This window comes from Poromitra crassiceps (genome assembly GCF_964638095.1).
Source record: "Poromitra crassiceps genome assembly, chromosome: 13".
Classification (NCBI taxonomy): Eukaryota; Metazoa; Chordata; class Actinopteri; order Beryciformes; family Melamphaidae; genus Poromitra; species Poromitra crassiceps.
The window spans coordinates 5,419,760-5,443,403 of record NC_139644.1 but is presented as its reverse complement, the minus strand read 5'-3'; the positions used below and the strand labels follow the sequence as shown (position 1 = coordinate 5,443,403).

The following is a 23,644-nucleotide window of genomic DNA, read 5'->3' as shown; positions in this document are numbered from 1 at the left end:
CCATGTAGATAGAAGAGTCCCGACATCTCCATTCACTCCAATGGAGCAGTTTTTTACTCTCAAGAGTTCCAGGAAGTAAGGTCCTGGATTAAGCAGCACTGTCGAGTTGCAGCAAAATAGACAGTTTGTGTTGTACTCTGAAAGGGTTTTTCCCCCCTTGAATCAAATTGTACATTATCAGCTTTAATTTAGCATGCAAAAGTAGCGCGAGACCCATTACTGGCTGTTCATTGGCTAATGAGTCTCGCATTTTGGTCCTCTGCTGACGCCACTCTCTCTCTAGAGGACACTAATCCTGTCTAGTGTCGACACTACAAGAAGCCACTAACCTGCTGCTAATCTACGCCCAGTAGACACACCTTCTACTCAGCCTCTATGTTCTTTAGCCATCTGGTTCCAAGCTAACAGGCTTCATATTTGTCTTTGGATTTGAGCCTGGTTCATTGTCCATGTTCTAACGTTGCTCCTGTGCTTTCCCAGAGTCGTCCACACGTTGCTGTAGCATCCGGATGGCCTGGTGCTGAGTTCAGCAGTGTTGGTCCGCTAAGGAGAGATCCATATAGTTTGGCCTTTCATGACAAAATCCTCCGGTTGATGTCACCCCTCTGATATGATTGATTGTCTCTGGGAGGACCTGAACCTGAAAAATATGACATTGATCAAATGTTACACAAGTATGGATGAATATTTTATCATCTTTAGGGGGCGCCACCATGGCACTAAAAGTTTTAGGCAAGGTAAATGCCAAAACAAGGTTTTTAGCCAGGAAGTCCAGACTGCTCAACAGGGAATGCCTGAAAATCCTAGCATCATGTTTAGTCCAATGCCACTTTGACTATGCCATCAGTTCCTGGTACTGGGGGCTCAACAAAGCCTTGAAACAGAACCTTCAGGTGGCACAGAACAAACTGATTAGAGTAGTTCTGGGCCTTAACCACAGAAGCCACGTGGGGAAGGCTCAGTTTATTCTTCTCCAGTGGTTACCAGTTGAGGACAGGGCCAGACAGCTTCAACTTACTATGGTACATAGGATTTTAAACAATAGAGCACCGGAATACTTTAACAATTATTTTATAAAATTGCACATGGACACAACACAAGAGCAAGTGTAGGAAATGTGGCCCTCCACAAGCATAAGACATTGACAGGTAGAGTATCTTTTATCTATTCCGGTGCTGTGGAGTGGAACAAACTGCCTCTCCCAATCAAAGAAACAGAAAGTAAGGTGGCTTTTAAAACAAAGGTTAAGAAACAGCTTTTTAGCAACCTGTCTGCATAACCTGCCATTTCTAATTGTGATGTATTGTGGTGTGTTGTTGATTTGCTGATATTATTGTGTTTTTACTGTTTCCGCTCTGACTGAAGTTGAGCACTTTTAGATATTGATATAGTATATGTTTTTTTTTGTCATTTTAACCCTAACCCATTTTGAATGTTGTATTGCACTTTACCAGATGCCTGTCTCCACAGGGGACACTCGACACAACAGGGACAACAATGGAAATAAGTCCTGGACTTTTTCGTTTTATCCCTGACACCGCAGCATTTTGTCTTACTTATGTATTGCATACTGTCTAATCAAATCAAATCTGTGCGAAATTTACTTTTTGGTCCACCCGCCAAATGGCTAGTTATTGTAAAAATGTTACCAGACTCTCAATAGATTACTGCCCCCCCCTGGCTGGTGAGTGAAGCCACATGCATATTTACCAGCATTTGGCTGGTGGCTGATGCTAATTTTGTGGCCTGTTTATCATCATGACATCATGCTGGGATTCATTTCAGAGTTTTAGGGCCTAAATACTGTTTCAGAGACTTCTCCTCACTGCAAAGAATAAAATAAAATACCATTCCTGCAGGAAATGCTGAATGTACTTGTAACTTATCTGGGATGAAAATGGTCAAATTGCACAACACAACATACCGCTTCTCAGCATCTTCAGGTCAGACCAGTAGCAGTTGAGTGTCTACTGTGCAGCAGAGATCAGCGGCAGGACGTGCTGGTCCCAGTTGTCGTCCCAGCGCTGCCCCCTGCTGGCCCGGAGGTTCCTCCTGAACACGCCCAGTCTGCCGTCTGCACTGGGGAAGTCTGACAAGAGGGACTGGAGACACACAGCCCCAAACACATTGACATGATGGAAGGAAGAAGGGGCAGAAGCTAAGTGCAGGTCCACAGGTCTCTAAAAAGTCTACTTCTCTAAATAGGGATGCACCAATACCACTTTCTTGCAGACTGAGTACGAGTGCTTACATTTGAGTACTTGCCGATACAGAGTACCAATATGCGTAAAATATCTTTAATCTTAAACTATATATTAAAGTAGTACAATATGTATCTTATCTAACATTTGAACTTGATGTTCCTGAGCAATTCATTTCCTGGTGTCTTTTCTTATTCTGCCCATTTATTGTTTTACAACTTTCATCACATTATATTAGCAGACACTTTTATCTGAAGCGACTTACAATATCACATGTTGTCACCAGTAGAGAAATCAACTATGCAACACAGTCTGTGACAGCTATGACTTTCTGAAGGAATAGAGTCAGTTAGTTGTTCAATTAGTTGTGTTGATGGAATACAATTGTGGGGGGAAACTTTACTCTTTGTATTTATTTGTTTTATGTATTTTTTGCCCTAAAATGGTCAAATCTAAAAGATAGTGTATGTCGAGCAGAGGGATGGGGCGAGATGCTTACTGTATCTCATGGTACAAATCAACATGCGATATCATATGTGGTTCAGGATTCAATACAACCAGGATACCATCTAACCAGTACAAGTTCAATGACAACAGAGTGTGTCTGTGCAGAATGATGTTGATTTGACGTGTGAGCCACACAGTGGTTCTCTCACCTTAAGCTGCTCAGCCAGTTCCTCAGAGTCTCTGAAGACGAGGCCGTTCTCTTCATGCTTCACCAGCTCATGTAGACTTCAAAACACAGATAGTTGTTTTAGATGAGATACACACTACAAGATGTTTGACACATTCAGTAAGGAGCAAGTTACCATCGCAGCCAAATATCACTGTACTCAAAGAAAGCCTCAAAGAAACTATAACAGAGGGGTTTAAAAAAGGGAATACTGAAAAAAAAATAGCAGCAGTAGTAGTAGTAGTAGTAGTAGTAATGGTACTAGCTATTCACCTTATTCTTTGCCCATACAAGGACGCCTCTGCATGACGTCATTTCGTAATCGTCTTTACGGTTTTAAACACGGAAGTAGAGTACGCCTACCGCAGTCATTTAGACTTGCCAAAAAGCTGTTTTCAAGCTAAAAAAACCCCAAACTGTTTTAAAGTTTTAATATTTGTCGGGTGAGAACGTAACATATATGTGACCAGTTTATCAGAATAACGCCTATTAGAAATCCTTAACGAGCAGCGAGGACCGGGAGTGCTGGCTGTGCTGACACCGGTCGGACTAGCTATCTGTCAAACCCTACTGTAGTTAGGCTACTGGCAGTGAGAAAACACTGTCGACGTGCTTTTGTAACTAACGTTAAATGCCGACCGGGTACAGCCATCGGCTCCTCGCAGCAGTAACGTTATGAACATGTAACTGAAGTTGGCCGCAGTGTAGCTTAATTCTGAATGTTGCCAAACTTCATACATACTGACGTTTTATTTAGAACCGGAAGAACAAATACGTTGCGTCGAACGCGGAAGAGAGAAAAAGTGGGCGTGGTGAATAAGGTGAATAGAGAGGCAAAGTGACTGCCTACTTCCTGCTTCAGCACTGCAGAGATTTTCATCCGCCATTTATTTTCCCATACACATTTCGTAAAATGCTTATAAAAAGTTGTACTGGTTCAAACCAAACGGTACAGATATATTTAGAAACAGGAGAGATTGCATAACATTTCACTGGGACCAAAACGTAAAAAAATGCGGGTTTAAAGAAAATATTTTTTCGATGTTTTTAAGTTTTGGTCAGAGTGAAATGTTCTATGGTCTCTCCCAATTATAGCGTTAGCTGAACCGTTTGGTTCGACGAAGTACAACTATTTTATAAGCATTTTATGAAATGTCTATGGGAAAATAAATGGCGGATGAAAATCTCTGGTACAGTGCTGAAGCAGGAAGTGAAGTTCCACTTTGCCTCTCTATAGTTGCAGTCGTATTGATTTCTGTTTTATTACTTCTACCTCACTGACTTATATATGTCTTTGTTTTTATGTCTCTTGCTTGTGAGGCACTTTGTAACTGTTTAAATAGAAATAGAAATGTATGATAATGATGGTCCTCAGAAAGCCACTGGCAGCTCAGGGTTCGGCGCTGGAAGGTGGAGCCTCTCACCAGTTGAAGCTGATGGCGCAGACGGGCAGGCAGCAGCCAAACATGTCCACCACCTTCATGGGCAGATCCAGACCGCTGGACGACTTGTGGAGACACACGCCCAGGTCTGCTGAGCCTGCAACACACACACACGCGCGCACGCACACGCATGCACGCACGCACGCACGCACGCGCACACACACACACACACACACACACACAGTGTCTGGTAAAGGAGTGGTTGAAGTGGTCATGAACTCATTTCAGTCCTCTGCACTTTCCACAGATCACCCGTCTAGCACACAATGTGGGCGATGTGGCCCTAAAATAATACCACAATATTTCAAGGTATTTGTGCGATAACCATATTCTTGACGATATGACAAAAACAAAATACTGAAAAAATATATATTTTATTATCAATTTCAATAACACAAAATTGAAACGAAATAAGTTAGTTTTATATGTGAGCATAAATGTAACAGTTTGCTTTCAAATATTACCGTGGTTTGTTAGTGACACACACGCACGCACGCACGCACACACACACACACACACACACACACACACACACACACACACACACACACACACACACACACACACACACACACAATGTGTGTGTACCTAGTAAGACAGGATAGTCTTCTGCTTCTAGCCAGGGAGTGCAGATCATCACATGCTCCAAATGGAGGGAGTCTATCAGTTTCTTGTAGTGCTCCTTCTGAGGACCCTTCCCTACACGCACGCACGCACGCGCACGCATGCACGCACGCACGCACACACGCACACGCACACAGGTTTACAAATGATCAGTGTGTTAGGGTTAACTAAACCCAAGATGACAGTTAATTGTGACACCTGTAATCAGAGGATTACCTGTGATCACACAGACCAAAGATGGCAGAGAAGCTCCTGCTTTGATGAAGCCTTGGTACTCTGTTGAGACAGAAACAGCTCTGACGTCAAACATGATGAAAACAGTCTGTTGAGACAAACAGCTCTGAGGTGAAACATGATGAAAACAGTCTGTTGAGACAGAAACAGCTCTGAGGTGAAACATGATGAAAACAGTCTGTTGAGACAGAAACAGCTCTGAGGTCAAACATGATGAAAACAGTCTGTTGAGACACAAACAGCTCTGAGGTCAAACATGATGAAAACAGTCTGTTGAGACAGAAACAGCTCTGAGGTGAAACATGATGAAAACAGTCTGTTGAGACAGAAACAGCTCTGAGGTGAAACATGATGAAAACAGTCTGTTGAGACAGAAACAGCTCTGAGGTCAAACATGATGAAAACAGTCTGTTGAGACAGAAACAGCTCTGAGGTCAAACATGATGAAAACAGTCTGTTGAGACAGAAACAGCTCTGAGGTCAAACATGATGAAAACAGTCTGTTGAGACAGAAACAGCTCTGAGGTGAAACATGATGAAAACAGTCTGTTGAGACAGAAACAGCTCTGAGGTCAAACATGATGAAAACAGTCTGTTGAGACACAAACAGCTCTGAGGTGAAACATGATGAAAACAGTCTGTTGAGACAAACAGCTCTGAGGTGAAACATGATGAAAACAGTCTGTTGAGACAGAAACAGCTCTGAGGTCAAACATGATGAAAACAGTCTGTTGAGACAGAAACAGCTCTGAGGTGAAACATGATGAAAACAGTCTGTTGAGACAAACAGCTCTGAGGTGAAACATGATGAAAACAGTCTGTTGAGACAGAAACAGCTCTGAGGTCAAACATGATGAAAACAGTCTGTTGAGACAGAAACAGCTCTGAGGTGAAACATGATGAAAACAGTCTGTTGAGACAGAAACAGCTCTGAGGTGAAACATGATGAAAACAGTCTGTTGAGACAGAAACAGCTCTGAGGTCAAACATGATGAAAACAGTCTGTTGAGACAAAAACAGCTCTGAGGTGAAACATGATGAAAACAGTCTGTTGAGACAAACAGCTCTGAGGTGAAACATGATGAAAACAGTCTGTTGAGACAGAAACAGCTCTGAGGTCAAACATGATGAAAACAGTCTGTTGAGACAGAAACAGCTCTGAGGTGAAACATGATGAAAACAGTCTGTTGAGACAGAAACAGCTCTGAGGTGAAACATGATGAAAACAGTCTGTTGAGACACAAACAGCTCTGAGGTCAAACATGATGAAAACAGTCTGTTGAGACACAAACAGCTCTGAGGTCAAACATGATGAAAACAGTCTGTTGAGACAGAAACAGCTCTGAGGTGAAACATGATGAAAACAGTCTGTTGAGACAGAAACAGCTCTGAGGTGAAACATGATGAAAACAGTCTGTTGAGACAGAAACAGCTCTGAGGTCAAACATGATGAAAACAGTCTGTTGAGACAGAAACAGCTCTGAGGTGAAACATGATGAAAACAGTCTGTTGAGACAGAAACAGCTCTGAGGTCAAACATGATGAAAACAGTCTGTTGAGACACAAACAGCTCTGAGGTCAAACATGATGAAAACAGTCTGTTGAGACAGAAACAGCTCTGAGGTGAAACATGATGAAAACAGTCTGTTGAGACAGAAACAGCTCTGAGGTGAAACATGATGAAAACAGTCTGTTGAGACAGAAACAGCTCTGAGGTCAAACATGATGAAAACAGTCTGTTGAGACAGAAACAGCTCTGAGGTCAAACATGATGAAAACAGTCTGTTGAGACAGAAACAGCTCTGAGGTGAAACATGATGAAAACAGTCTGTTGAGACAGAAACAGCTCTGAGGTGAAACATGATGAAAACAGTCTGTTGAGACAGAAACAGCTCTGAGGTGAAACATGATGAAAACAGTCTGTTGAGACAGAAACAGCTCTGAGGTCAAACATGATGAAAACAGTCTGTTGAGACAGAAACAGCTCTGAGGTCAAACATGATGAAAACAGTCTGTTGAGACAGAAACAGCTCTGAGGTGAAACATGATGAAAACAGTCTGTTGAGACAAACAGCTCTGAGGTGAAACATGATGAAAACAGTCTGTTGAGACAGAAACAGCTCTGAGGTCAAACATGATGAAAACAGTCTGTTGAGACAGAAACAGCTCTGAGGTGAAACATGATGAAAACAGTCTGTTGAGACAGAAACAGCTCTGAGGTGAAACATGATGAAAACAGTCTGTTGAGACAGAAACAGCTCTGAGGTCAAACATGATGAAAACAGTCTGTTGAGACAAAAACAGCTCTGAGGTGAAACATGATGAAAACAGTCTGTTGAGACAAACAGCTCTGAGGTGAAACATGATGAAAACAGTCTGTTGAGACAGAAACAGCTCTGAGGTCAAACATGATGAAAACAGTCTGTTGAGACAGAAACAGCTCTGAGGTGAAACATGATGAAAACAGTCTGTTGAGACAGAAACAGCTCTGAGGTCAAACATGATGAAAACAGTCTGTTGAGACAGAAACAGCTCTGAGGTGAAACATGATGAAAACAGTCTGTTGAGACAGAAACAGCTCTGAGGTGAAACATGATGAAAACAGTCTGTTGAGACAGAAACAGCTCTGAGGTGAAACATGATGAAAACAGTCTGTTGAGACAGAAACAGCTCTGAGGTGAAACATGATGAAAACAGTCTGTTGAGACAGAAACAGCTCTGAGGTGAAACATGATGAAAACAGTCTGTTGAGACAGAAACAGCTCTGAGGTCAAACATGATGAAAACAGTCTGTTGAGACAGAAACAGCTCTGAGGTGAAACATGATGAAAACAGTCTGTTGAGACAAACAGCTCTGAGGTGAAACATGATGAAAACAGTCTGTTGAGACAGAAACAGCTCTGAGGTCAAACATGATGAAAACAGTCTGTTGAGACAGAAACAGCTCTGAGGTCAAACATGATGAAAACAGTCTGTTGAGACAGAAACAGCTCTGAGGTGAAACATGATGAAAACAGTCTGTTGAGACAGAAACAGCTCTGAGGTGAAACATGATGAAAACAGTCTGTTGAGACAGAAACAGCTCTGAGGTCAAACATGATGAAAACAGTCTGTTGAGACAGAAACAGCTCTGAGGTCAAACATGATGAAAACAGTCTGTTGAGACAGAAACAGCTCTGAGGTCAAACATGATGAAAACAGTCTGTTGAGACAGAAACAGCTCTGAGGTCAAACATGATGAAAACAGTCTGTTGAGACAGAAACAGCTCTGAGGTCAAACATGATGAAAACAGTCTGTTGAGACAGAAACAGCTCTGAGGTCAAACATGATGAAAACAGTCTGTTGAGACAGAAACAGCTCTGAGGTCAAACATGATGAAAACAGTCTGTTGAGACAGAAACAGCTCTGAGGTGAAACATGATGAAAACAGTCTGTTGAGACAGAAACAGCTCTGAGGTGAAACATGATGAAAACAGTCTGTTGAGACACAAACAGCTCTGAGGTGAAACATGATGAAAACAGTCTGTTGAGACAGAAACAGCTCTGAGGTGAAACATGATGAAAACAGTCTGTTGAGACAGAAACAGCTCTGAGGTGAAACATGATGAAAACAGTCTGTTGAGACAGAAACAGCTCTGAGGTGAAACATGATGAAAACAGTCTGTTGAGACAGAAACAGCTCTGAGGTGAAACATGATGAAAACAGTCTGTTGAGACACAAACAGCTCTGAGGTCAAACATGATGAAAACAGTCTGTTGAGACAGAAACAGCTCTGAGGTCAAACATGATGAAAACAGTCTGTTGAGACAGAAACAGCTCTGAGGTGAAACATGATGAAAACAGTCTGTTGAGACAGAAACAGCTCTGAGGTGAAACATGATGAAAACAGTCTATTGAGACAGAAACAGCTCTGAGGTGAAACATGATGAAAACAGTCTGTTGAGACACAAACAGCTCTGAGGTCAAACATGATGAAAACAGTCTGTTGAGACAGAAACAGCTCTGAGGTCAAACATGATGAAAACAGTCTGTTGAGACAGAAACAGCTCTGAGGTCAAACATGATGAAAACAGTCTGTTGAGACAGAAACAGCTCTGAGGTGAAACATGATGAAAACAGTCTGTTGAGACACAAACAGCTCTGAGGTCAAACATGATGAAAACAGTCTGTTGAGACAGAAACAGCTCTGAGGTGAAACATGATGAAAACAGTCTGTTGAGACAGAAACAGCTCTGAGGTCAAACATGATGAAAACAGTCTGTTGAGACAGAAACAGCTCTGAGGTCAAACATGATGAAAACAGTCTGTTGAGACAGAAACAGCTCTGAGGTCAAACATGATGAAAACAGTCTGTTGAGACAGAAACAGCTCTGAGGTGAAACATGATGAAAACAGTCTGTTGAGACAGAAACAGCTCTGAGGTGAAACATGATGAAAACAGTCTGTTGAGACAGAAACAGCTCTGAGGTCAAACATGATGAAAACAGTCTGTTGAGACAGAAACAGCTCTGAGGTCAAACATGATGAAAACAGTCTGTTGAGACAGAAACAGCTCTGAGGTCAAACATGATGAAAACAGTCTGTTGAGACAGAAACAGCTCTGAGGTCAAACATGATGAAAACAGTCTGTTGAGACAGAAACAGCTCTGAGGTCAAACATGATGAAAACAGTCTGTTGAGACAGAAACAGCTCTGAGGTCAAACATGATGAAAACAGTCTGTTGAGACAGAAACAGCTCTGAGGTCAAACATGATGAAAACAGTCTGTTGAGACAGAAACAGCTCTGAGGTGAAACATGATGAAAACAGTCTGTTGAGACAGAAACAGCTCTGAGGTGAAACATGATGAAAACAGTCTGTTGAGACACAAACAGCTCTGAGGTGAAACATGATGAAAACAGTCTGTTGAGACAGAAACAGCTCTGAGGTGAAACATGATGAAAACAGTCTGTTGAGACAGAAACAGCTCTGAGGTGAAACATGATGAAAACAGTCTGTTGAGACAGAAACAGCTCTGAGGTGAAACATGATGAAAACAGTCTGTTGAGACAGAAACAGCTCTGAGGTGAAACATGATGAAAACAGTCTGTTGAGACACAAACAGCTCTGAGGTCAAACATGATGAAAACAGTCTGTTGAGACAGAAACAGCTCTGAGGTCAAACATGATGAAAACAGTCTGTTGAGACAGAAACAGCTCTGAGGTGAAACATGATGAAAACAGTCTGTTGAGACAGAAACAGCTCTGAGGTGAAACATGATGAAAACAGTCTATTGAGACAGAAACAGCTCTGAGGTGAAACATGATGAAAACAGTCTGTTGAGACACAAACAGCTCTGAGGTCAAACATGATGAAAACAGTCTGTTGAGACAGAAACAGCTCTGAGGTCAAACATGATGAAAACAGTCTGTTGAGACAGAAACAGCTCTGAGGTCAAACATGATGAAAACAGTCTGTTGAGACAGAAACAGCTCTGAGGTGAAACATGATGAAAACAGTCTGTTGAGACACAAACAGCTCTGAGGTCAAACATGATGAAAACAGTCTGTTGAGACAGAAACAGCTCTGAGGTGAAACATGATGAAAACAGTCTGTTGAGACAGAAACAGCTCTGAGGTCAAACATGATGAAAACAGTCTGTTGAGACAGAAACAGCTCTGAGGTCAAACATGATGAAAACAGTCTGTTGAGACAGAAACAGCTCTGAGGTCAAACATGATGAAAACAGTCTGTTGAGACAGAAACAGCTCTGAGGTCAAACATGATGAAAACAGTCTGTTGAGACAGAAACAGCTCTGAGGTCAAACATGATGAAAACAGTCTGTTGAGACAGAAACAGCTCTGAGGTGAAACATGATGAAAACAGTCTGTTGAGACAGAAACAGCTCTGAGGTGAAACATGATGAAAACAGTCTGTTGAGACACAAACAGCTCTGAGGTGAAACATGATGAAAACAGTCTGTTGAGACAGAAACAGCTCTGAGGTGAAACATGATGAAAACAGTCTGTTGAGACAGAAACAGCTCTGAGGTGAAACATGATGAAAACAGTCTGTTGAGACAGAAACAGCTCTGAGGTGAAACATGATGAAAACAGTCTGTTGAGACACAAACAGCTCTGAGGTCAAACATGATGAAAACAGTCTGTTGAGACAGAAACAGCTCTGAGGTCAAACATGATGAAAACAGTCTGTTGAGACAGAAACAGCTCTGAGGTGAAACATGATGAAAACAGTCTGTTGAGACAGAAACAGCTCTGAGGTGAAACATGATGAAAACAGTCTATTGAGACAGAAACAGCTCTGAGGTGAAACATGATGAAAACAGTCTGTTGAGACACAAACAGCTCTGAGGTCAAACATGATGAAAACAGTCTGTTGAGACAGAAACAGCTCTGAGGTCAAACATGATGAAAACAGTCTGTTGAGACAGAAACAGCTCTGAGGTCAAACATGATGAAAACAGTCTGTTGAGACAGAAACAGCTCTGAGGTGAAACATGATGAAAACAGTCTGTTGAGACACAAACAGCTCTGAGGTCAAACATGATGAAAACAGTCTGTTGAGACAGAAACAGCTCTGAGGTGAAACATGATGAAAACAGTCTGTTGAGACAGAAACAGCTCTGAGGTCAAACATGATGAAAACAGTCTGTTGAGACAGAAACAGCTCTGAGGTGAAACATGATGAAAACAGTCTGTGTCACAGCGGTGTGGAGCCTGGCCTACCTTCTAGAGCCTTCAACAGGACAGAGAAGTCTTCATCCTCTGTGGAAAGAAAGTGAAACCTCTTCATTTCATGATCTTAATAGAAAAATAATGATGGTTTCTTCAACAAATGTAATAGAGTCAATGTATAGTCAATTGTAAAATAGTCAAAAGTTTAAATGCAATTCATGTCTTAAAGTTTAATGTAATGATGGCTACTGGCTGCTTCCCGGAGGACACGCTTTGCAAACAGAGTCATGTTAACACATTGAGTGCCACAGCGCTTCAGTAAAATTGTCTGGAGCCTGTGCCAGATTCACTTCCATTCAGTTGAAAACAGCTATAGAATTTATTCTATTAGGGCTATATGGACAGGGCTGGACTCGAATGAAACATTGGACACTCCTGCTTCTTCCAAAGAAGAAATTTTGTTTCTAGACAGTTCCATTATGAAATGACAGCCTCTGAAAGAAGAGCACTTTCAAGGGTTTTCTGCTGTCTTTTTTTACTTTTCAAGATAAAGTCACTTTTATGAATACTTTTTGCACTCTAATTTCGGGCACATTCGCTGACTCTGGCTGGTATTTTCTGATGTGGTGACATGGTGTAGTTCTGTGCAGCCTGCGTGCCCCACCCCCCTCTCCCCCCCTCTCCACCCCTGAGCTGCAGACTCCTCCCCACACGCACACAGTCTTTCTGTCAGTCATTTTCGCAGCCTCCGTTTTTGCCCCGGGCGGATCCCAGCGCGACGAGGAAGTGGCAAACGGGACTGCGGGAGGGGGTTTGGCCGTTCGGCTTCGGGTGCTGCCTTTCTGGCGGGTGGTCGTGTGGAGAGACTATGTGCAGGCGGATAGACAGGGGCGGAGGAGCTCAGTTGTGGGCGCGGATCGCAGCCAACTGTCAGCTGCAGACAGAGCAATCTATATGGCTCTGGCTGCAGCATGCATCGGTGTCTCGTCTTTGATCACGGCTTTCTCCGCTTTCTCCTGCACAAAGTAAAGGATCTGAGCAGGGTGGCGCAGCTCCCGTGTAGATATTTAAGGTGGCGCCGTGTGATCCCTTGAAGGGATTCATGCTCACTGGCTGGGTACGACCTTAAACAGCAGAATTATGGAATAATATGAATTATGATTTTAGGACGTCCACAGACGTCCTTGGCACTTCTCGTTACTTTTTTTTAGGACGTCCACAGACGTCCTTGGCACTCAATGTGTTAAAATACATAACTCTTATTTTATGGGGGCATTAAAAGCCCCCGTCATCCCAATTCCAAGGGCAATTTTAGATGATTATTTTTGGGCTGCATTTTGCCCCAAACCCCCGTTCATTTCTGACTGGTTGAAAGAGATTATAAATTAGACATCAAACTCATGATGCTCTTACCAACTTTTTATCCCATAAAAATCATATTGCTTTGAAGAATCCTAGATATTTCATTCTCTTTAAGATACTGGACTCTTGACTTGTTCTGCTTTGACTTGCTGTTCTACATTTAGACTTGTTGGGACTTGACTGATGCCTAAAGACTTGAGACTGGAGCAAAGCTGACTTGGTCACAGCTCAGTAGCAGGCACTGAACGTGAATGTCCATGTAGCCTAGTATCAGTACAGTGTGAGCAGCACTGACCCGTCTGTAGTATCAGTAGTGTGAGCAGCACTGACCTGTCTGTAGTATCAGTACAGTGTGAGCAGCACTGACCTGTCTGTAGTATCAGTAGTGTGAGCAGCACTGACCTGTCTGTAGTATCAGTACAGTGTGAGCAGCACTGACCCGTCTGCAGTATCAGTACAGTGTGAGCAGCACTGACCTGTCTGTAGTATCAGTAGTGTGAGCAGCACTGACCTGTCTGTAGTATCAGTACAGTGTGAGCAGCACTGACCTGTCTGTAGTATCAGTACAGTGTGAGCAGCACTGACCTGTCTGTAGTATCAGTAGTGTGAGCAGCACTGACCCGTCTGCAGTATCAGTACAGTGTGAGCAGCACTGACCTGTCTGTAGTATCAGTACAGTGTGAGCAGCACTGACCCGTCTGTAGTATCAGTACAGTGTGAGCAGCACTGACCTGTCTGTAGTATCAGTAGTGTGAGCAGCACTGACCTGTCTGTAGTATCAGTACAGTGTGAGCAGCACTGACCCGTCTGCAGTATCAGTACAGTGTGAGCAGCACTGACCTGTCTGTAGTATCAGTACAGTGTGAGCAGCACTGACCTGTCTGTAGTATCAGTAGTGTGAGCAGCACTGACCCGTCTGCAGTATCAGTACAGTGTGAGCAGCACTGACCCGTCTGTAGTATCAGTACAGTGTGAGCAGCACTGACCCGTCTGTAGTATCAGTACAGTGTGAGCAGCACTGACCCGTCTGTAGTATCAGTACAGTGTGAGCAGCACTGACCCGTCTGTAGTATCAGTACAGTGTGAGCAGCACTGACCCGTCTGTAGTATCAGTACAGTGTGAGCAGCACTGACCCGTCTGTAGTATCAGTACAGTGTGAGCAGCACTGACCCGTCTGCAGTATCAGTACAGTGTGAGCAGCACTGACCTGTCTGTAGTATCAGTACAGTGTGAGCAGCACTGACCTGTCTGCAGTATCAGTACAGTGTGAGCAGCACTGACCTGTCTGTAGTATCAGTACAGTGTGAGCAGCACTGACCCGTCTGTAGTATCAGTACAGTGTGAGCAGCACTGACCCGTCTGTAGTATCAGTACAGTGTGAGCAGCACTGACCTGTCTGTAGTATTAGTACAGTGTGAGCAGCACTGACCCGTCTGTAGTATCAGTACAGTGTGAGCAGCACTGACCTGTCTGTAGTATCAGTACAGTGTGAGCAGCACTGACCCGTCTGTAGTATCAGTACAGTGTGAGCAGCACTGACCCATCTGTAGTATCAGTACAGTGTGAGCAGCACTGACCCGTCTGTAGTATCAGTACAGTGTGAGCAGCACTGACCCGTCTGTAGTATCAGTACAGTGTGAGCAGCACTGACCCGTCTGTAGTATCAGTACAGTGTGAGCAGCACTGACCCGTCTGTAGTATCAGTACAGTGTGAGCAGCACTGACCCGTCTGTAGTATCAGTACAGTGTGAGCAGCACTGACCCGTCTGTAGTATCAGTACAGTGTGAGCAGCACTGATCCGTCTGTAGTATCAGTACAGTGTGAGCAGCACTGACCTGTCTGTAGTATCAGTACAGTGTGAGCAGCACTGACCTGTCTGTAGTATCAGTACAGTGTGAGCAGCACTGACCCGTCCAGCTGGTGCTGCTGAGCAGGAGCGCAGGCCGGCCCGGGGTCAAGGTCACCGTGTCGTCAGCGAGGCCGCGAGCTGAGAACCGCGTCCTCTCCACCTCGCTCTCCAGACACGTCCTCTCCACCTCGCTCTCCAGACACGTCCTCTCCACCTCGCTCTCCAGACACGTCCTCTCCACCTCGCTCTCCAGACACGTCCTCTCCACCTCGCTCTCCAGACACGTCCTCTCCACCTCGCTCTCCAGACACGTCCTCTCCACCTCGCTCTCCAGACACGTCCTCTCAACCTCGCTCTCCAGACACGTCCTCTCCCCCTCGCTCTCCAGACACGTCCTCTCCACCTCGCTCTCCAGACACGTCCTCTCCACCTCGCTCTCCACACACTCCAACCTGCAAAACGCTCAGCATCAGGTCTGCTGCTGGAGATTTCTGGATAAAGCCTATAAAAATACATCATCCCTGTGCTACTCTATAAAAGATAGAAAAATAATTCCATCGTACTCCAGTGTAGGAATGAACCGCTCTACCTGGACGACCCATCAGGAATGAGTGTGTGTGTGTGTGTGTGTGTGTGTGTGTGTGTGTGTGTGTGTGTGTGTGTTAGGGATGTGCGCGAGTACTCGGGTACTCGAGCACTCGTTCATAACGTCAGTATTCGAGTAACGTTTCTGCTGTTCGGGTACTCGCCCCACTCCCCACCCCTTTAAAAATGGTATAGAAGATCTACGCACGCATCGTCATGTGGATCTGGCCGCAACCAGCAGCAACTGCACGGCCGGGTGTCAAGTCAGCCAGAATGTACAAGTACATCATCCGCTTTGTTGCTTTCAAAATAAAACGCTTATTGTAACCTTATTTATTTTGAGTAATGCGTTACAGCCACAGTTTCACGCCATATAACATCACAACAAGTATTTTGATACAAGGATGCTGCTTCATTCATTGAAATACCTTTTCTCCTCCAACGTGCATCAATAAGCTATTTACTTTTGTTTAAGTAACATTATTTTGAAAGTTTTAACCAGAAGTTTTCCAGCTCTTCCCGAAAATGGTGGCTGGAGATTCTCCCGCATGAAACGCACGCTTCTTCATAGCGCACGCCCGATAAAACTAATTCAAAATGTTGCACTAGTTTACTGACTACACTGTCGTTTCCCATAACGTTAGTCACAAGAAATGTGGAGAAAGAATCACTTTTTGGGAGACAATCGCATCATGGTGATCACTATTCAGCAATAATGGACATGTATTGGAAATCAAATGCCTTCGCTTGTTTCACAACTTGTCTGCTCCAAAGCGCTAATCCAACCATCGGAGATACTGTCTAAAGGTAGGCTTTAGATGTTAGCTTAGCGTCACCTAATATCACAGTCAGTCCCTCTCCTGACAAAAAATGCTCCAGGTAGCGCTTTTTCCATGCAAAAATGCAAACGTTATGGGTGAACAGCCACATACACAGCAGATTACCCCTGCTCAGTCATTACCATAGTAATCACACAGCCCCCCCCCCCCCTCGCGCGCGCGCGAGTACTCAAGCACTCGTTCATAATAGAAGGAGAGTACTCGAGTATTTAAATTGCTTAAAATGCCCATCCCTAGTGTATGTGTGTGTGTGTGTGTGTGTGTGTGTGTGTGTGGTGTGTGTGTGCGTGTGCGTGCGTGCATGTGTGTGTGCGTGCGTGCGTGCGTGTGTGTGTGTGTGTGTGTGCGTGTGTGTGTGCGTGTGCGTGCGTGCATGTGTGTGTGTGTGTGTGTGTGTGCGTGCGTGTGTTTTGTCTTGCACTCACCTGCTGGGCTGAAACTGGGGGATGGTCTTGGCCAGTCTCATGAACAGATCATGCTGGAGCTGCAGTGGCGTTTCTCTGAAGATAGAGGGCGGTTTGTCGTACAGAGTGGTCGCCCTGCGGAGGTCACGTGACACAACCCAGGACATTTTTATATTAAACAAGTTGCTTCATGACAATAAATAGTTTAAAGGTACATTCAGCAATGTTTTTCTGTTAAAATAAGTGGCTCTATATTCTGACTGAAATAGAGTGTTTGGTCAGTGACTTGAAACCCCCAACCCCCCACTGTCCTCTATCGCTCTCCTGTAGTCCTGCATGCAGGGTGGACGTATCTCCGCAACCATAAGTCGTAGAGACTCAGACTATAGAGCCATTTAACACTTAATTGAACAAAAAAACATGGCTGAATGTACCTTTAAGATGTAGCTATAATCTCAGGGCGTGGAGGTGTTCTAGCCTGCAGCTCACAGTTCATGTTTGAATCCAAAATTATTCCTTTTTGTTCCATGTGTGACACAAAGGCAGCATGTGAGTGGAGTTGGTCAGGTGGTGGAGAGGTGGCTGCTTCCATACTGTTCATACATCTTGCTGTATCTATAGACCAAATCAGCGGGATGTTTACATTTACTTCCGGGTACCCCTGAGGTCCACACATTATAATGGCGGTGGACGGCACAAACTGACGTGTTGAAGACAAAAACAGACAAAGAAGACAAAAATGGTTCGTCCGTGTTGTGTTGTTGTTTAATATCATTCATAACAACACTTTCACTAACGTTAGTGGAGACCAGACTAGCTAATTTACCTGTTGGACGAGACCAGAGTAGACTTGACGCTAAATTAAATTAACGTGGCGTCAGTAGCTCTGTTTGTAACGTTAACGTAACCTCGCGTCACCAGGCTCTTCTACGTTAACGAGTCTGCAAAACAGCGAGTTTGACAGACAAACAAACGTTATTAGCTAGCTAACACTACATAAAACAAACACAGAAGAAAGGCTAGATACGTCGGACAAGCATGTTTACCAACCGTTTAACCATTTAAATTGAAAGTAGTCGGCCGAAAACAACGAGAGGGTTTGACAGCATTTATTTGACAACACGCACATTTAAACCTGCCGCCTTCCCCAAGTGGTACCCGGAAGTAAATTTGTTTACATGGTGACGTCACGGTGATTTGGTCTATTGCAGAGGGTTTCTCATACAGCTCATTATGATGTGTGCTTTGTCTCATGAGGGTTTCTCATACAGCACATTATGATGTGTGCTTTGTCTCATGCAGAATCATTACAGAGCAGAATGAGTCTTACTTGATGCCCCAGTTGGTCTGCAGGTCGTCCTTCATAGCGTTGGTAACACACAGGCTGTGAGTGGCCAGAGGGCCGAACAGGCGCTCGTACCTGGGAGAGAGCAGGGAGAGAAAGTAAGAGTGTGTGTGTGTGTGTGTGTGGGAGAGAGCAGGGAGAGAAAAGGGTTCAAACCAACTGTGTGTAAATCAGAGCATGTGAGCAGAGCGGAGCGGGGACCAGAGCGGTACCGGAGCGAAAGTTGGAGCGGCACCGATCACCCGCTCAGTACTGCTCAGTACCGCTCCAGTTTCGATCACAACATGTTGGAAACAGAATGCATCGGTGCGTGGCCATGTGCATGCCCACTATTTTCTTGCCAGCTGCTGCGAGACGAGAAGGAAGAGAAACGAACATGCAGCCGACCCTGCTGAGCTCATGTTATTTGTAGTGAGCAATGCCCATTGCCCAGGCTTTTTATCTCTTTTATTCTTTTGAGCGGAGCGGAGCGGTGAGTGCGAACGGGTGAAATCTGTATGGAGCGGGGAGCGGTCTGGAGCGGAGCGGCCTGGAGCGCTGGAGCGGGTGGACAGGGCCGCTCCGGGAGCGAGGAGCGGTAATTATCACCGCTACGCTCACATGCTCTGGTGTAAATGAGTGGTGGCCTGCAGAAACCCTTCACATGTTGCAGCTATTTAGAGATTTGGAGTGATTTGGTGACTTTCATCTCCAGTTACATGATGGTGAATCATTGTGATGGTTTTGATGGTGAATCATTGTGATGGTTTTGATGGTGAATCATTGTGATGGTTTTGATGGTGAATCATCATTGTGATGTTCTGGTGACCACTGACCACTTTGCCAGTCGGACTACAGGGTGTCCCGCTCCGTGGGACAGTGCCATGATGGTGTAGCCGTAGTTGTGCCAGTCGATGATGAACCTGGAGCCACGAAGTCCACACACCAGCCAGGCCACCGCCATGCTGGGCAAGCCAGGGGGATTCTGGGATACGAACACAATCAGTTTAGAGGCTCCTTCCTGTCTGGAGGTCACATTCAACATCAATACAATGTACATACATCTGCCAAAGTGGCGTCTGTCTGCCTGCCTGCCTGCCTGCCTGCCTGCCTGCCTGCCTGCCTGCCTGTCTGCCTGCCTGCCTGCCTGCCTGTCTGCCTGCCTGTCTGTCTGTCTGTCTGTCTGTCTGTCTGTCTGGTCTGTCTGTCTGTCTGTCTGGTCTGTCTGTCTTGTCTGGTCTGTCTGTCTTGTCTGTCTGTCTGTCTGTCTGTCTGTCTGGTCTGTCTGTCTGGTCTGTCTGTCTTGTCTGCCTGCCTGTCTTGTCTGTCTGTCTGTCTGTCTGTCTGTCTGTCTGTCTGTCTGTCTGGTCTGTCTGTCTGTCTGTCTGTCTGTCTGGTCTGTCTGGTCTTGTCTGGTCTGTCTGTCTGTCTGTCTGTCTTGTCTGGTCTGTCTGTCTTGTCTGTCTGTCTGTCTGTCTGTCTGTCTGTCTGTCTGTCTGCCTGTGATTTCGGTCCCACATTGTGAGATTGTTTTGTGACTTGTGAGTAATAGGAGAACAAAAGGAACAAGAAGAAAGTGGTTGAGTGAAAGGTCAAAGGTTGTTACAGGTGTGATGCTTCACATACAGCGTGGATCTTCTGCTAGTCTCTTAAAACAGACTGTCTCATCTACATCCGGCGAATGCAGCTATACACAGTCTGTACGTTACACCCCCAGAACATGCACAAGGAAGTTGGGAAAAAAACCTTCAGACAGGAAAGAAGTTCGACGGAATCCGACCAATCACGACACGTGTGTCCACGAAAAATGCGGCATATTGGATTCTGATTGGACTAATGAGCGGAAGACCCGCCTTTCTACTTCCCATTCCGGTTGGTGCATGATTCTCCCCCACGAAGTACAGACGGTATGGCGGAAGCATTTTGAAAATTGCGGAAGCCAACTCGTCTGTTCTAAGAGACTAATCCTCTGCTACCTTTACATTGCAGTCCAACACATGAGGAGTGTTGTTGAACGATGAGGAGTGTGTGCCATATGTTACACTTAGCTTACTGAGTTACTCAACTTACTCATTACAAACACACACGTCTCTCACGCACGCACGCACGCACGCACACACACACACACACACACACACACACACACACACACACACACACACACACACACACACACACACACACACACACCTGCATGAGAATATGAGACTGTAAATCCATCTTCAGCAGCACATGGAGAAGCTGCACAGACTGGAGAATCACCTTGGTCACATAGGTAAGGATTCTTGGTCCTGCTGAAAAGACAACACACAGGAAGAAGTTAGACACCCTGTCTGAGCACAACCTCACTGAATAAACCTCACTGTTGAGTTAGACAACCTGTCTGAGCACAACCTCACTGAATAAACCTCACTGTTGAGTTAGACAACCTGTCTGAGCACAACCTCACTGAATAAACCTCACTGTTGAGTTAGACAACACCCTGTCTGAGCACAACCCCACTGAATAAACCTCACTGTTGAGTTAGACAACAACCTGTCTGAGCACAACCTCACTGAATAAACCTCACTGTTGAGTTAGACAACAACCTGTCTGAGCACAACCCCACTGAATAAACCTCACTGTTGAGTTAGACAACAACCTGTCTGAGCACAACCTCACTGAATAAACCTCACTGTTGAGTTAGACAACAACCTGTCTGAGCACAACATCACTGAATAAACCTCACTGTTGAGTTAGACAACAACCTGTCTGAGCACAACCTCACTGTTGAGTTAGACAACACCCTGTCTGAGCACAACCTCACTGAATAAACCTCACTGTTGAGTTAGACAACACCCTGTCTGAGCACAACCTCACTGAATAAACCTCACTGTTGAGTTAGACAACAACCTGTCTGAGCACAACCTCACTGAATAAACCTCACTGTTGAGTTAGACAACAACCTGTCTGAGCACAACCTCACTGAATAAACCTCACTGTTGAGTTAGACACCCTGTCTGAGCACAACCTCACTGAATAAACCTCACTGTTGAGTTAGACACCCTGTCTGAGCACAACCCCACTGAATAAACCTCACTGTTGAGTTAGACAACACCCTGTCTGAGCACAACCCCACTGAATAAACCTCACTGTTGAGTTAGACAACAACCTGTCTGAGCACAACCTCACTGAATAAACCTCACTGTTGAGACAGAGTGACAGACAGGCAGCTAGTAAACCACTTACCTTGGATGCCTTTAACTTCTGCAATAGGAACTATCCTGATCTTCTCATCTCTCAGTACATCCTGATGCGGTTTGGTGTCTGAAATCAAATAATTTCATCAAAATAATAGTCAGTCTATGTGAGCAATGGTGATGTCACCAGTGATGCCGTCAGTGATGTCACTCGAGCAATTGTGATGTCATCAGTGATGCCACTCGAGATTGTGATGTCATCAGTGATGTCACTCGAGCCATTGTGATGTTTTCAGTGATGTCACTCGAGCAATTGTGATGTCATCAGTTATGTCACTTGATGATGTAGTAAGATCTTAGGTGACATCCTATGATTTGCTTGCTGATGTATTCAAAGAAACATTAAATTTCCATGATTTTAAATGGAGTTTGGCTGATTAAGTTCTCTCCAAACAAGAGTTTCACAGCTCAGGCAGGCAGACAGCCTGATATACAGGAGCCATGATGTGAATTACTTTGTGTTGTAGACAGTAGAGTTTGTGTTGTAGTGTAGTGTAGTGTTCACTTGTTGTGAATGACAGTAGTTTGTTGTGTTGTAGTGTGACTTGTAGTGCAGCAGTATTCTTACCTAAAAAGCCAATAAAAGTCACGTGATATCCGTGTTTACTGAGAGACAGCGCGTGGTACTGCATCCGAGGACTGCGGCCGATGTCCCCCAGCACGAGCACGCACACCCGCCGCTCGCTCTGCCCGGCGGCTCGCTCCCGCAGTTTGCGTAACAATGTGGACACGCACACGAGTATAACAGCCAGGGAGACGAGCGACCATGTTGCGTTAGCGCTTGTTAAACAAAACACGGCCAGAAGCACAGCAGTTAGTGCAGAAACACCCAGAAAAGTAATGCAAGTGTAGCAGTGGTCCGCCATGTTTGTTTGGCTCTGACTCCCACTTCCGCCTGACGTGCCTAGCCGAGGGAGGCGTTCAGTCTGTGCTGCGTTCAAGCCCTAACAGAAAAACTGGAGAGATACGGACATCGACCGCCCCAGCTTTCGGGTGGTAACAAATAGGCCTACAAATTAAATACGCTAAGATAACCAACTGGTTTGGTGATTATTAACTCTGTGTGACACCCTGATTTCTGATTTCACCAAGGATGATCTGCAATCATGTGTAGAGGGGAGGGGATGGATGATATATTTATTTCAAAGAAAAACAACATAAACATACACAATTGTGTGATCCCAACTATAATGCCACAGCAGCTGTGCTTGGACAGTCACTGTTTGGTTTACTGTAAAACATGGACTCAAAAGCATCGGCCACATAGGCGGGGGAAGTGTGAGAAGATGATGAAAATTCATGTCTACAGAAAATGTCAGTTTCACTGAGTCCTGGCTGTTTCGAATGAGTTTGAAGAGATTGGACATTGCCAAGTCGTTCCCTTTAACTGCCCTGCCTTACTGACGGATTTTTTCATGTGACTTGAACGCAGCATCACTGGGAAGCGTGTGTGTCAGCCTGTCAGCTCTGGGCTATTCTCATGAATGAAATCACCATTTTATGAATATTTTTCTCCTTTATCCGACTAACAACATGTTGTTTACGCTATTAGCTTTCTTATCAAACCCTTCATAGATTGTGTTTATTAGCCTAACCAACCAGACATAGTAATTAATTAATTAATACAAATGTGTATCCATGCTAGGGAATGAATGATGATACGAGAATTTATTTGATGGAGTCATGGAGACCAATTTAGTCTAGATACATCCTGTATTAGCATAATGAAATGTAAAATGAACTGGATTGTCCCCTGACAGCCACCCACAGCCCGTCACAGCGGTAGCGTCTTCCAAAAGCGCCGAGAAGAGCCTGGTGACGCGAGGTTATCCAAAAGCCTAGCGCCGCTGCTCGCTCGCTCTCTCTCTCTCTCTCTCTCTCTCTCTCTCTCTCTCTCTCTCTCTTTCTGTGTGTGTGTGTGTGTCTCTCTCTCTCTCTCTCTCTCTCTCTCTCTCTCTCTCTCTCTCTCTCTCTCTGTGTGTGTGTGTGTGTGTGTGTGTGTGTCTCTCTCTCTCTCTCTCTGTGTGTGTGTCTCTCTCTCGCTCTCTCTCTCTCTCTCTCTCTCTCTGTGTGTGTGTGTCTCTCTCTCTCGCTCTCTCTCTCTCTCTCTCTCTCTCTCTCTCTCCTCGGTCGGAGCACAGCTTGCCTGCCTGCCTGCCTGCCTGCCTGTGAGAAGCTGCCGGAGGTT

General features: G+C 44.8%; 1 protein-coding gene across 1 annotated transcript; it reads right to left on the bottom strand.

Annotated features, from left to right (window-relative positions):
- Positions 1-1,967: 1,967 nt before the first annotated feature.
- Positions 1,968-22,322, bottom strand: alg1 (ALG1 chitobiosyldiphosphodolichol beta-mannosyltransferase; the record flags this gene model as incomplete). The annotated part of the gene is made up of 13 exons (XM_083649345.1): positions 1,968-2,102; positions 2,858-2,933; positions 4,299-4,413; positions 4,905-5,015; positions 5,157-5,216; positions 11,904-11,942; positions 15,126-15,229; positions 16,915-17,028; positions 18,224-18,313; positions 19,054-19,202; positions 20,408-20,511; positions 21,446-21,523; positions 22,025-22,322. The coding sequence occupies 13 exons, from the start codon at positions 22,320-22,322 to the stop codon at positions 1,968-1,970; spliced, it is 1,473 nt and encodes a 490-aa protein (XP_083505471.1).
- Between the last annotated feature and the right edge of the window lie 1,322 nt (positions 22,323-23,644).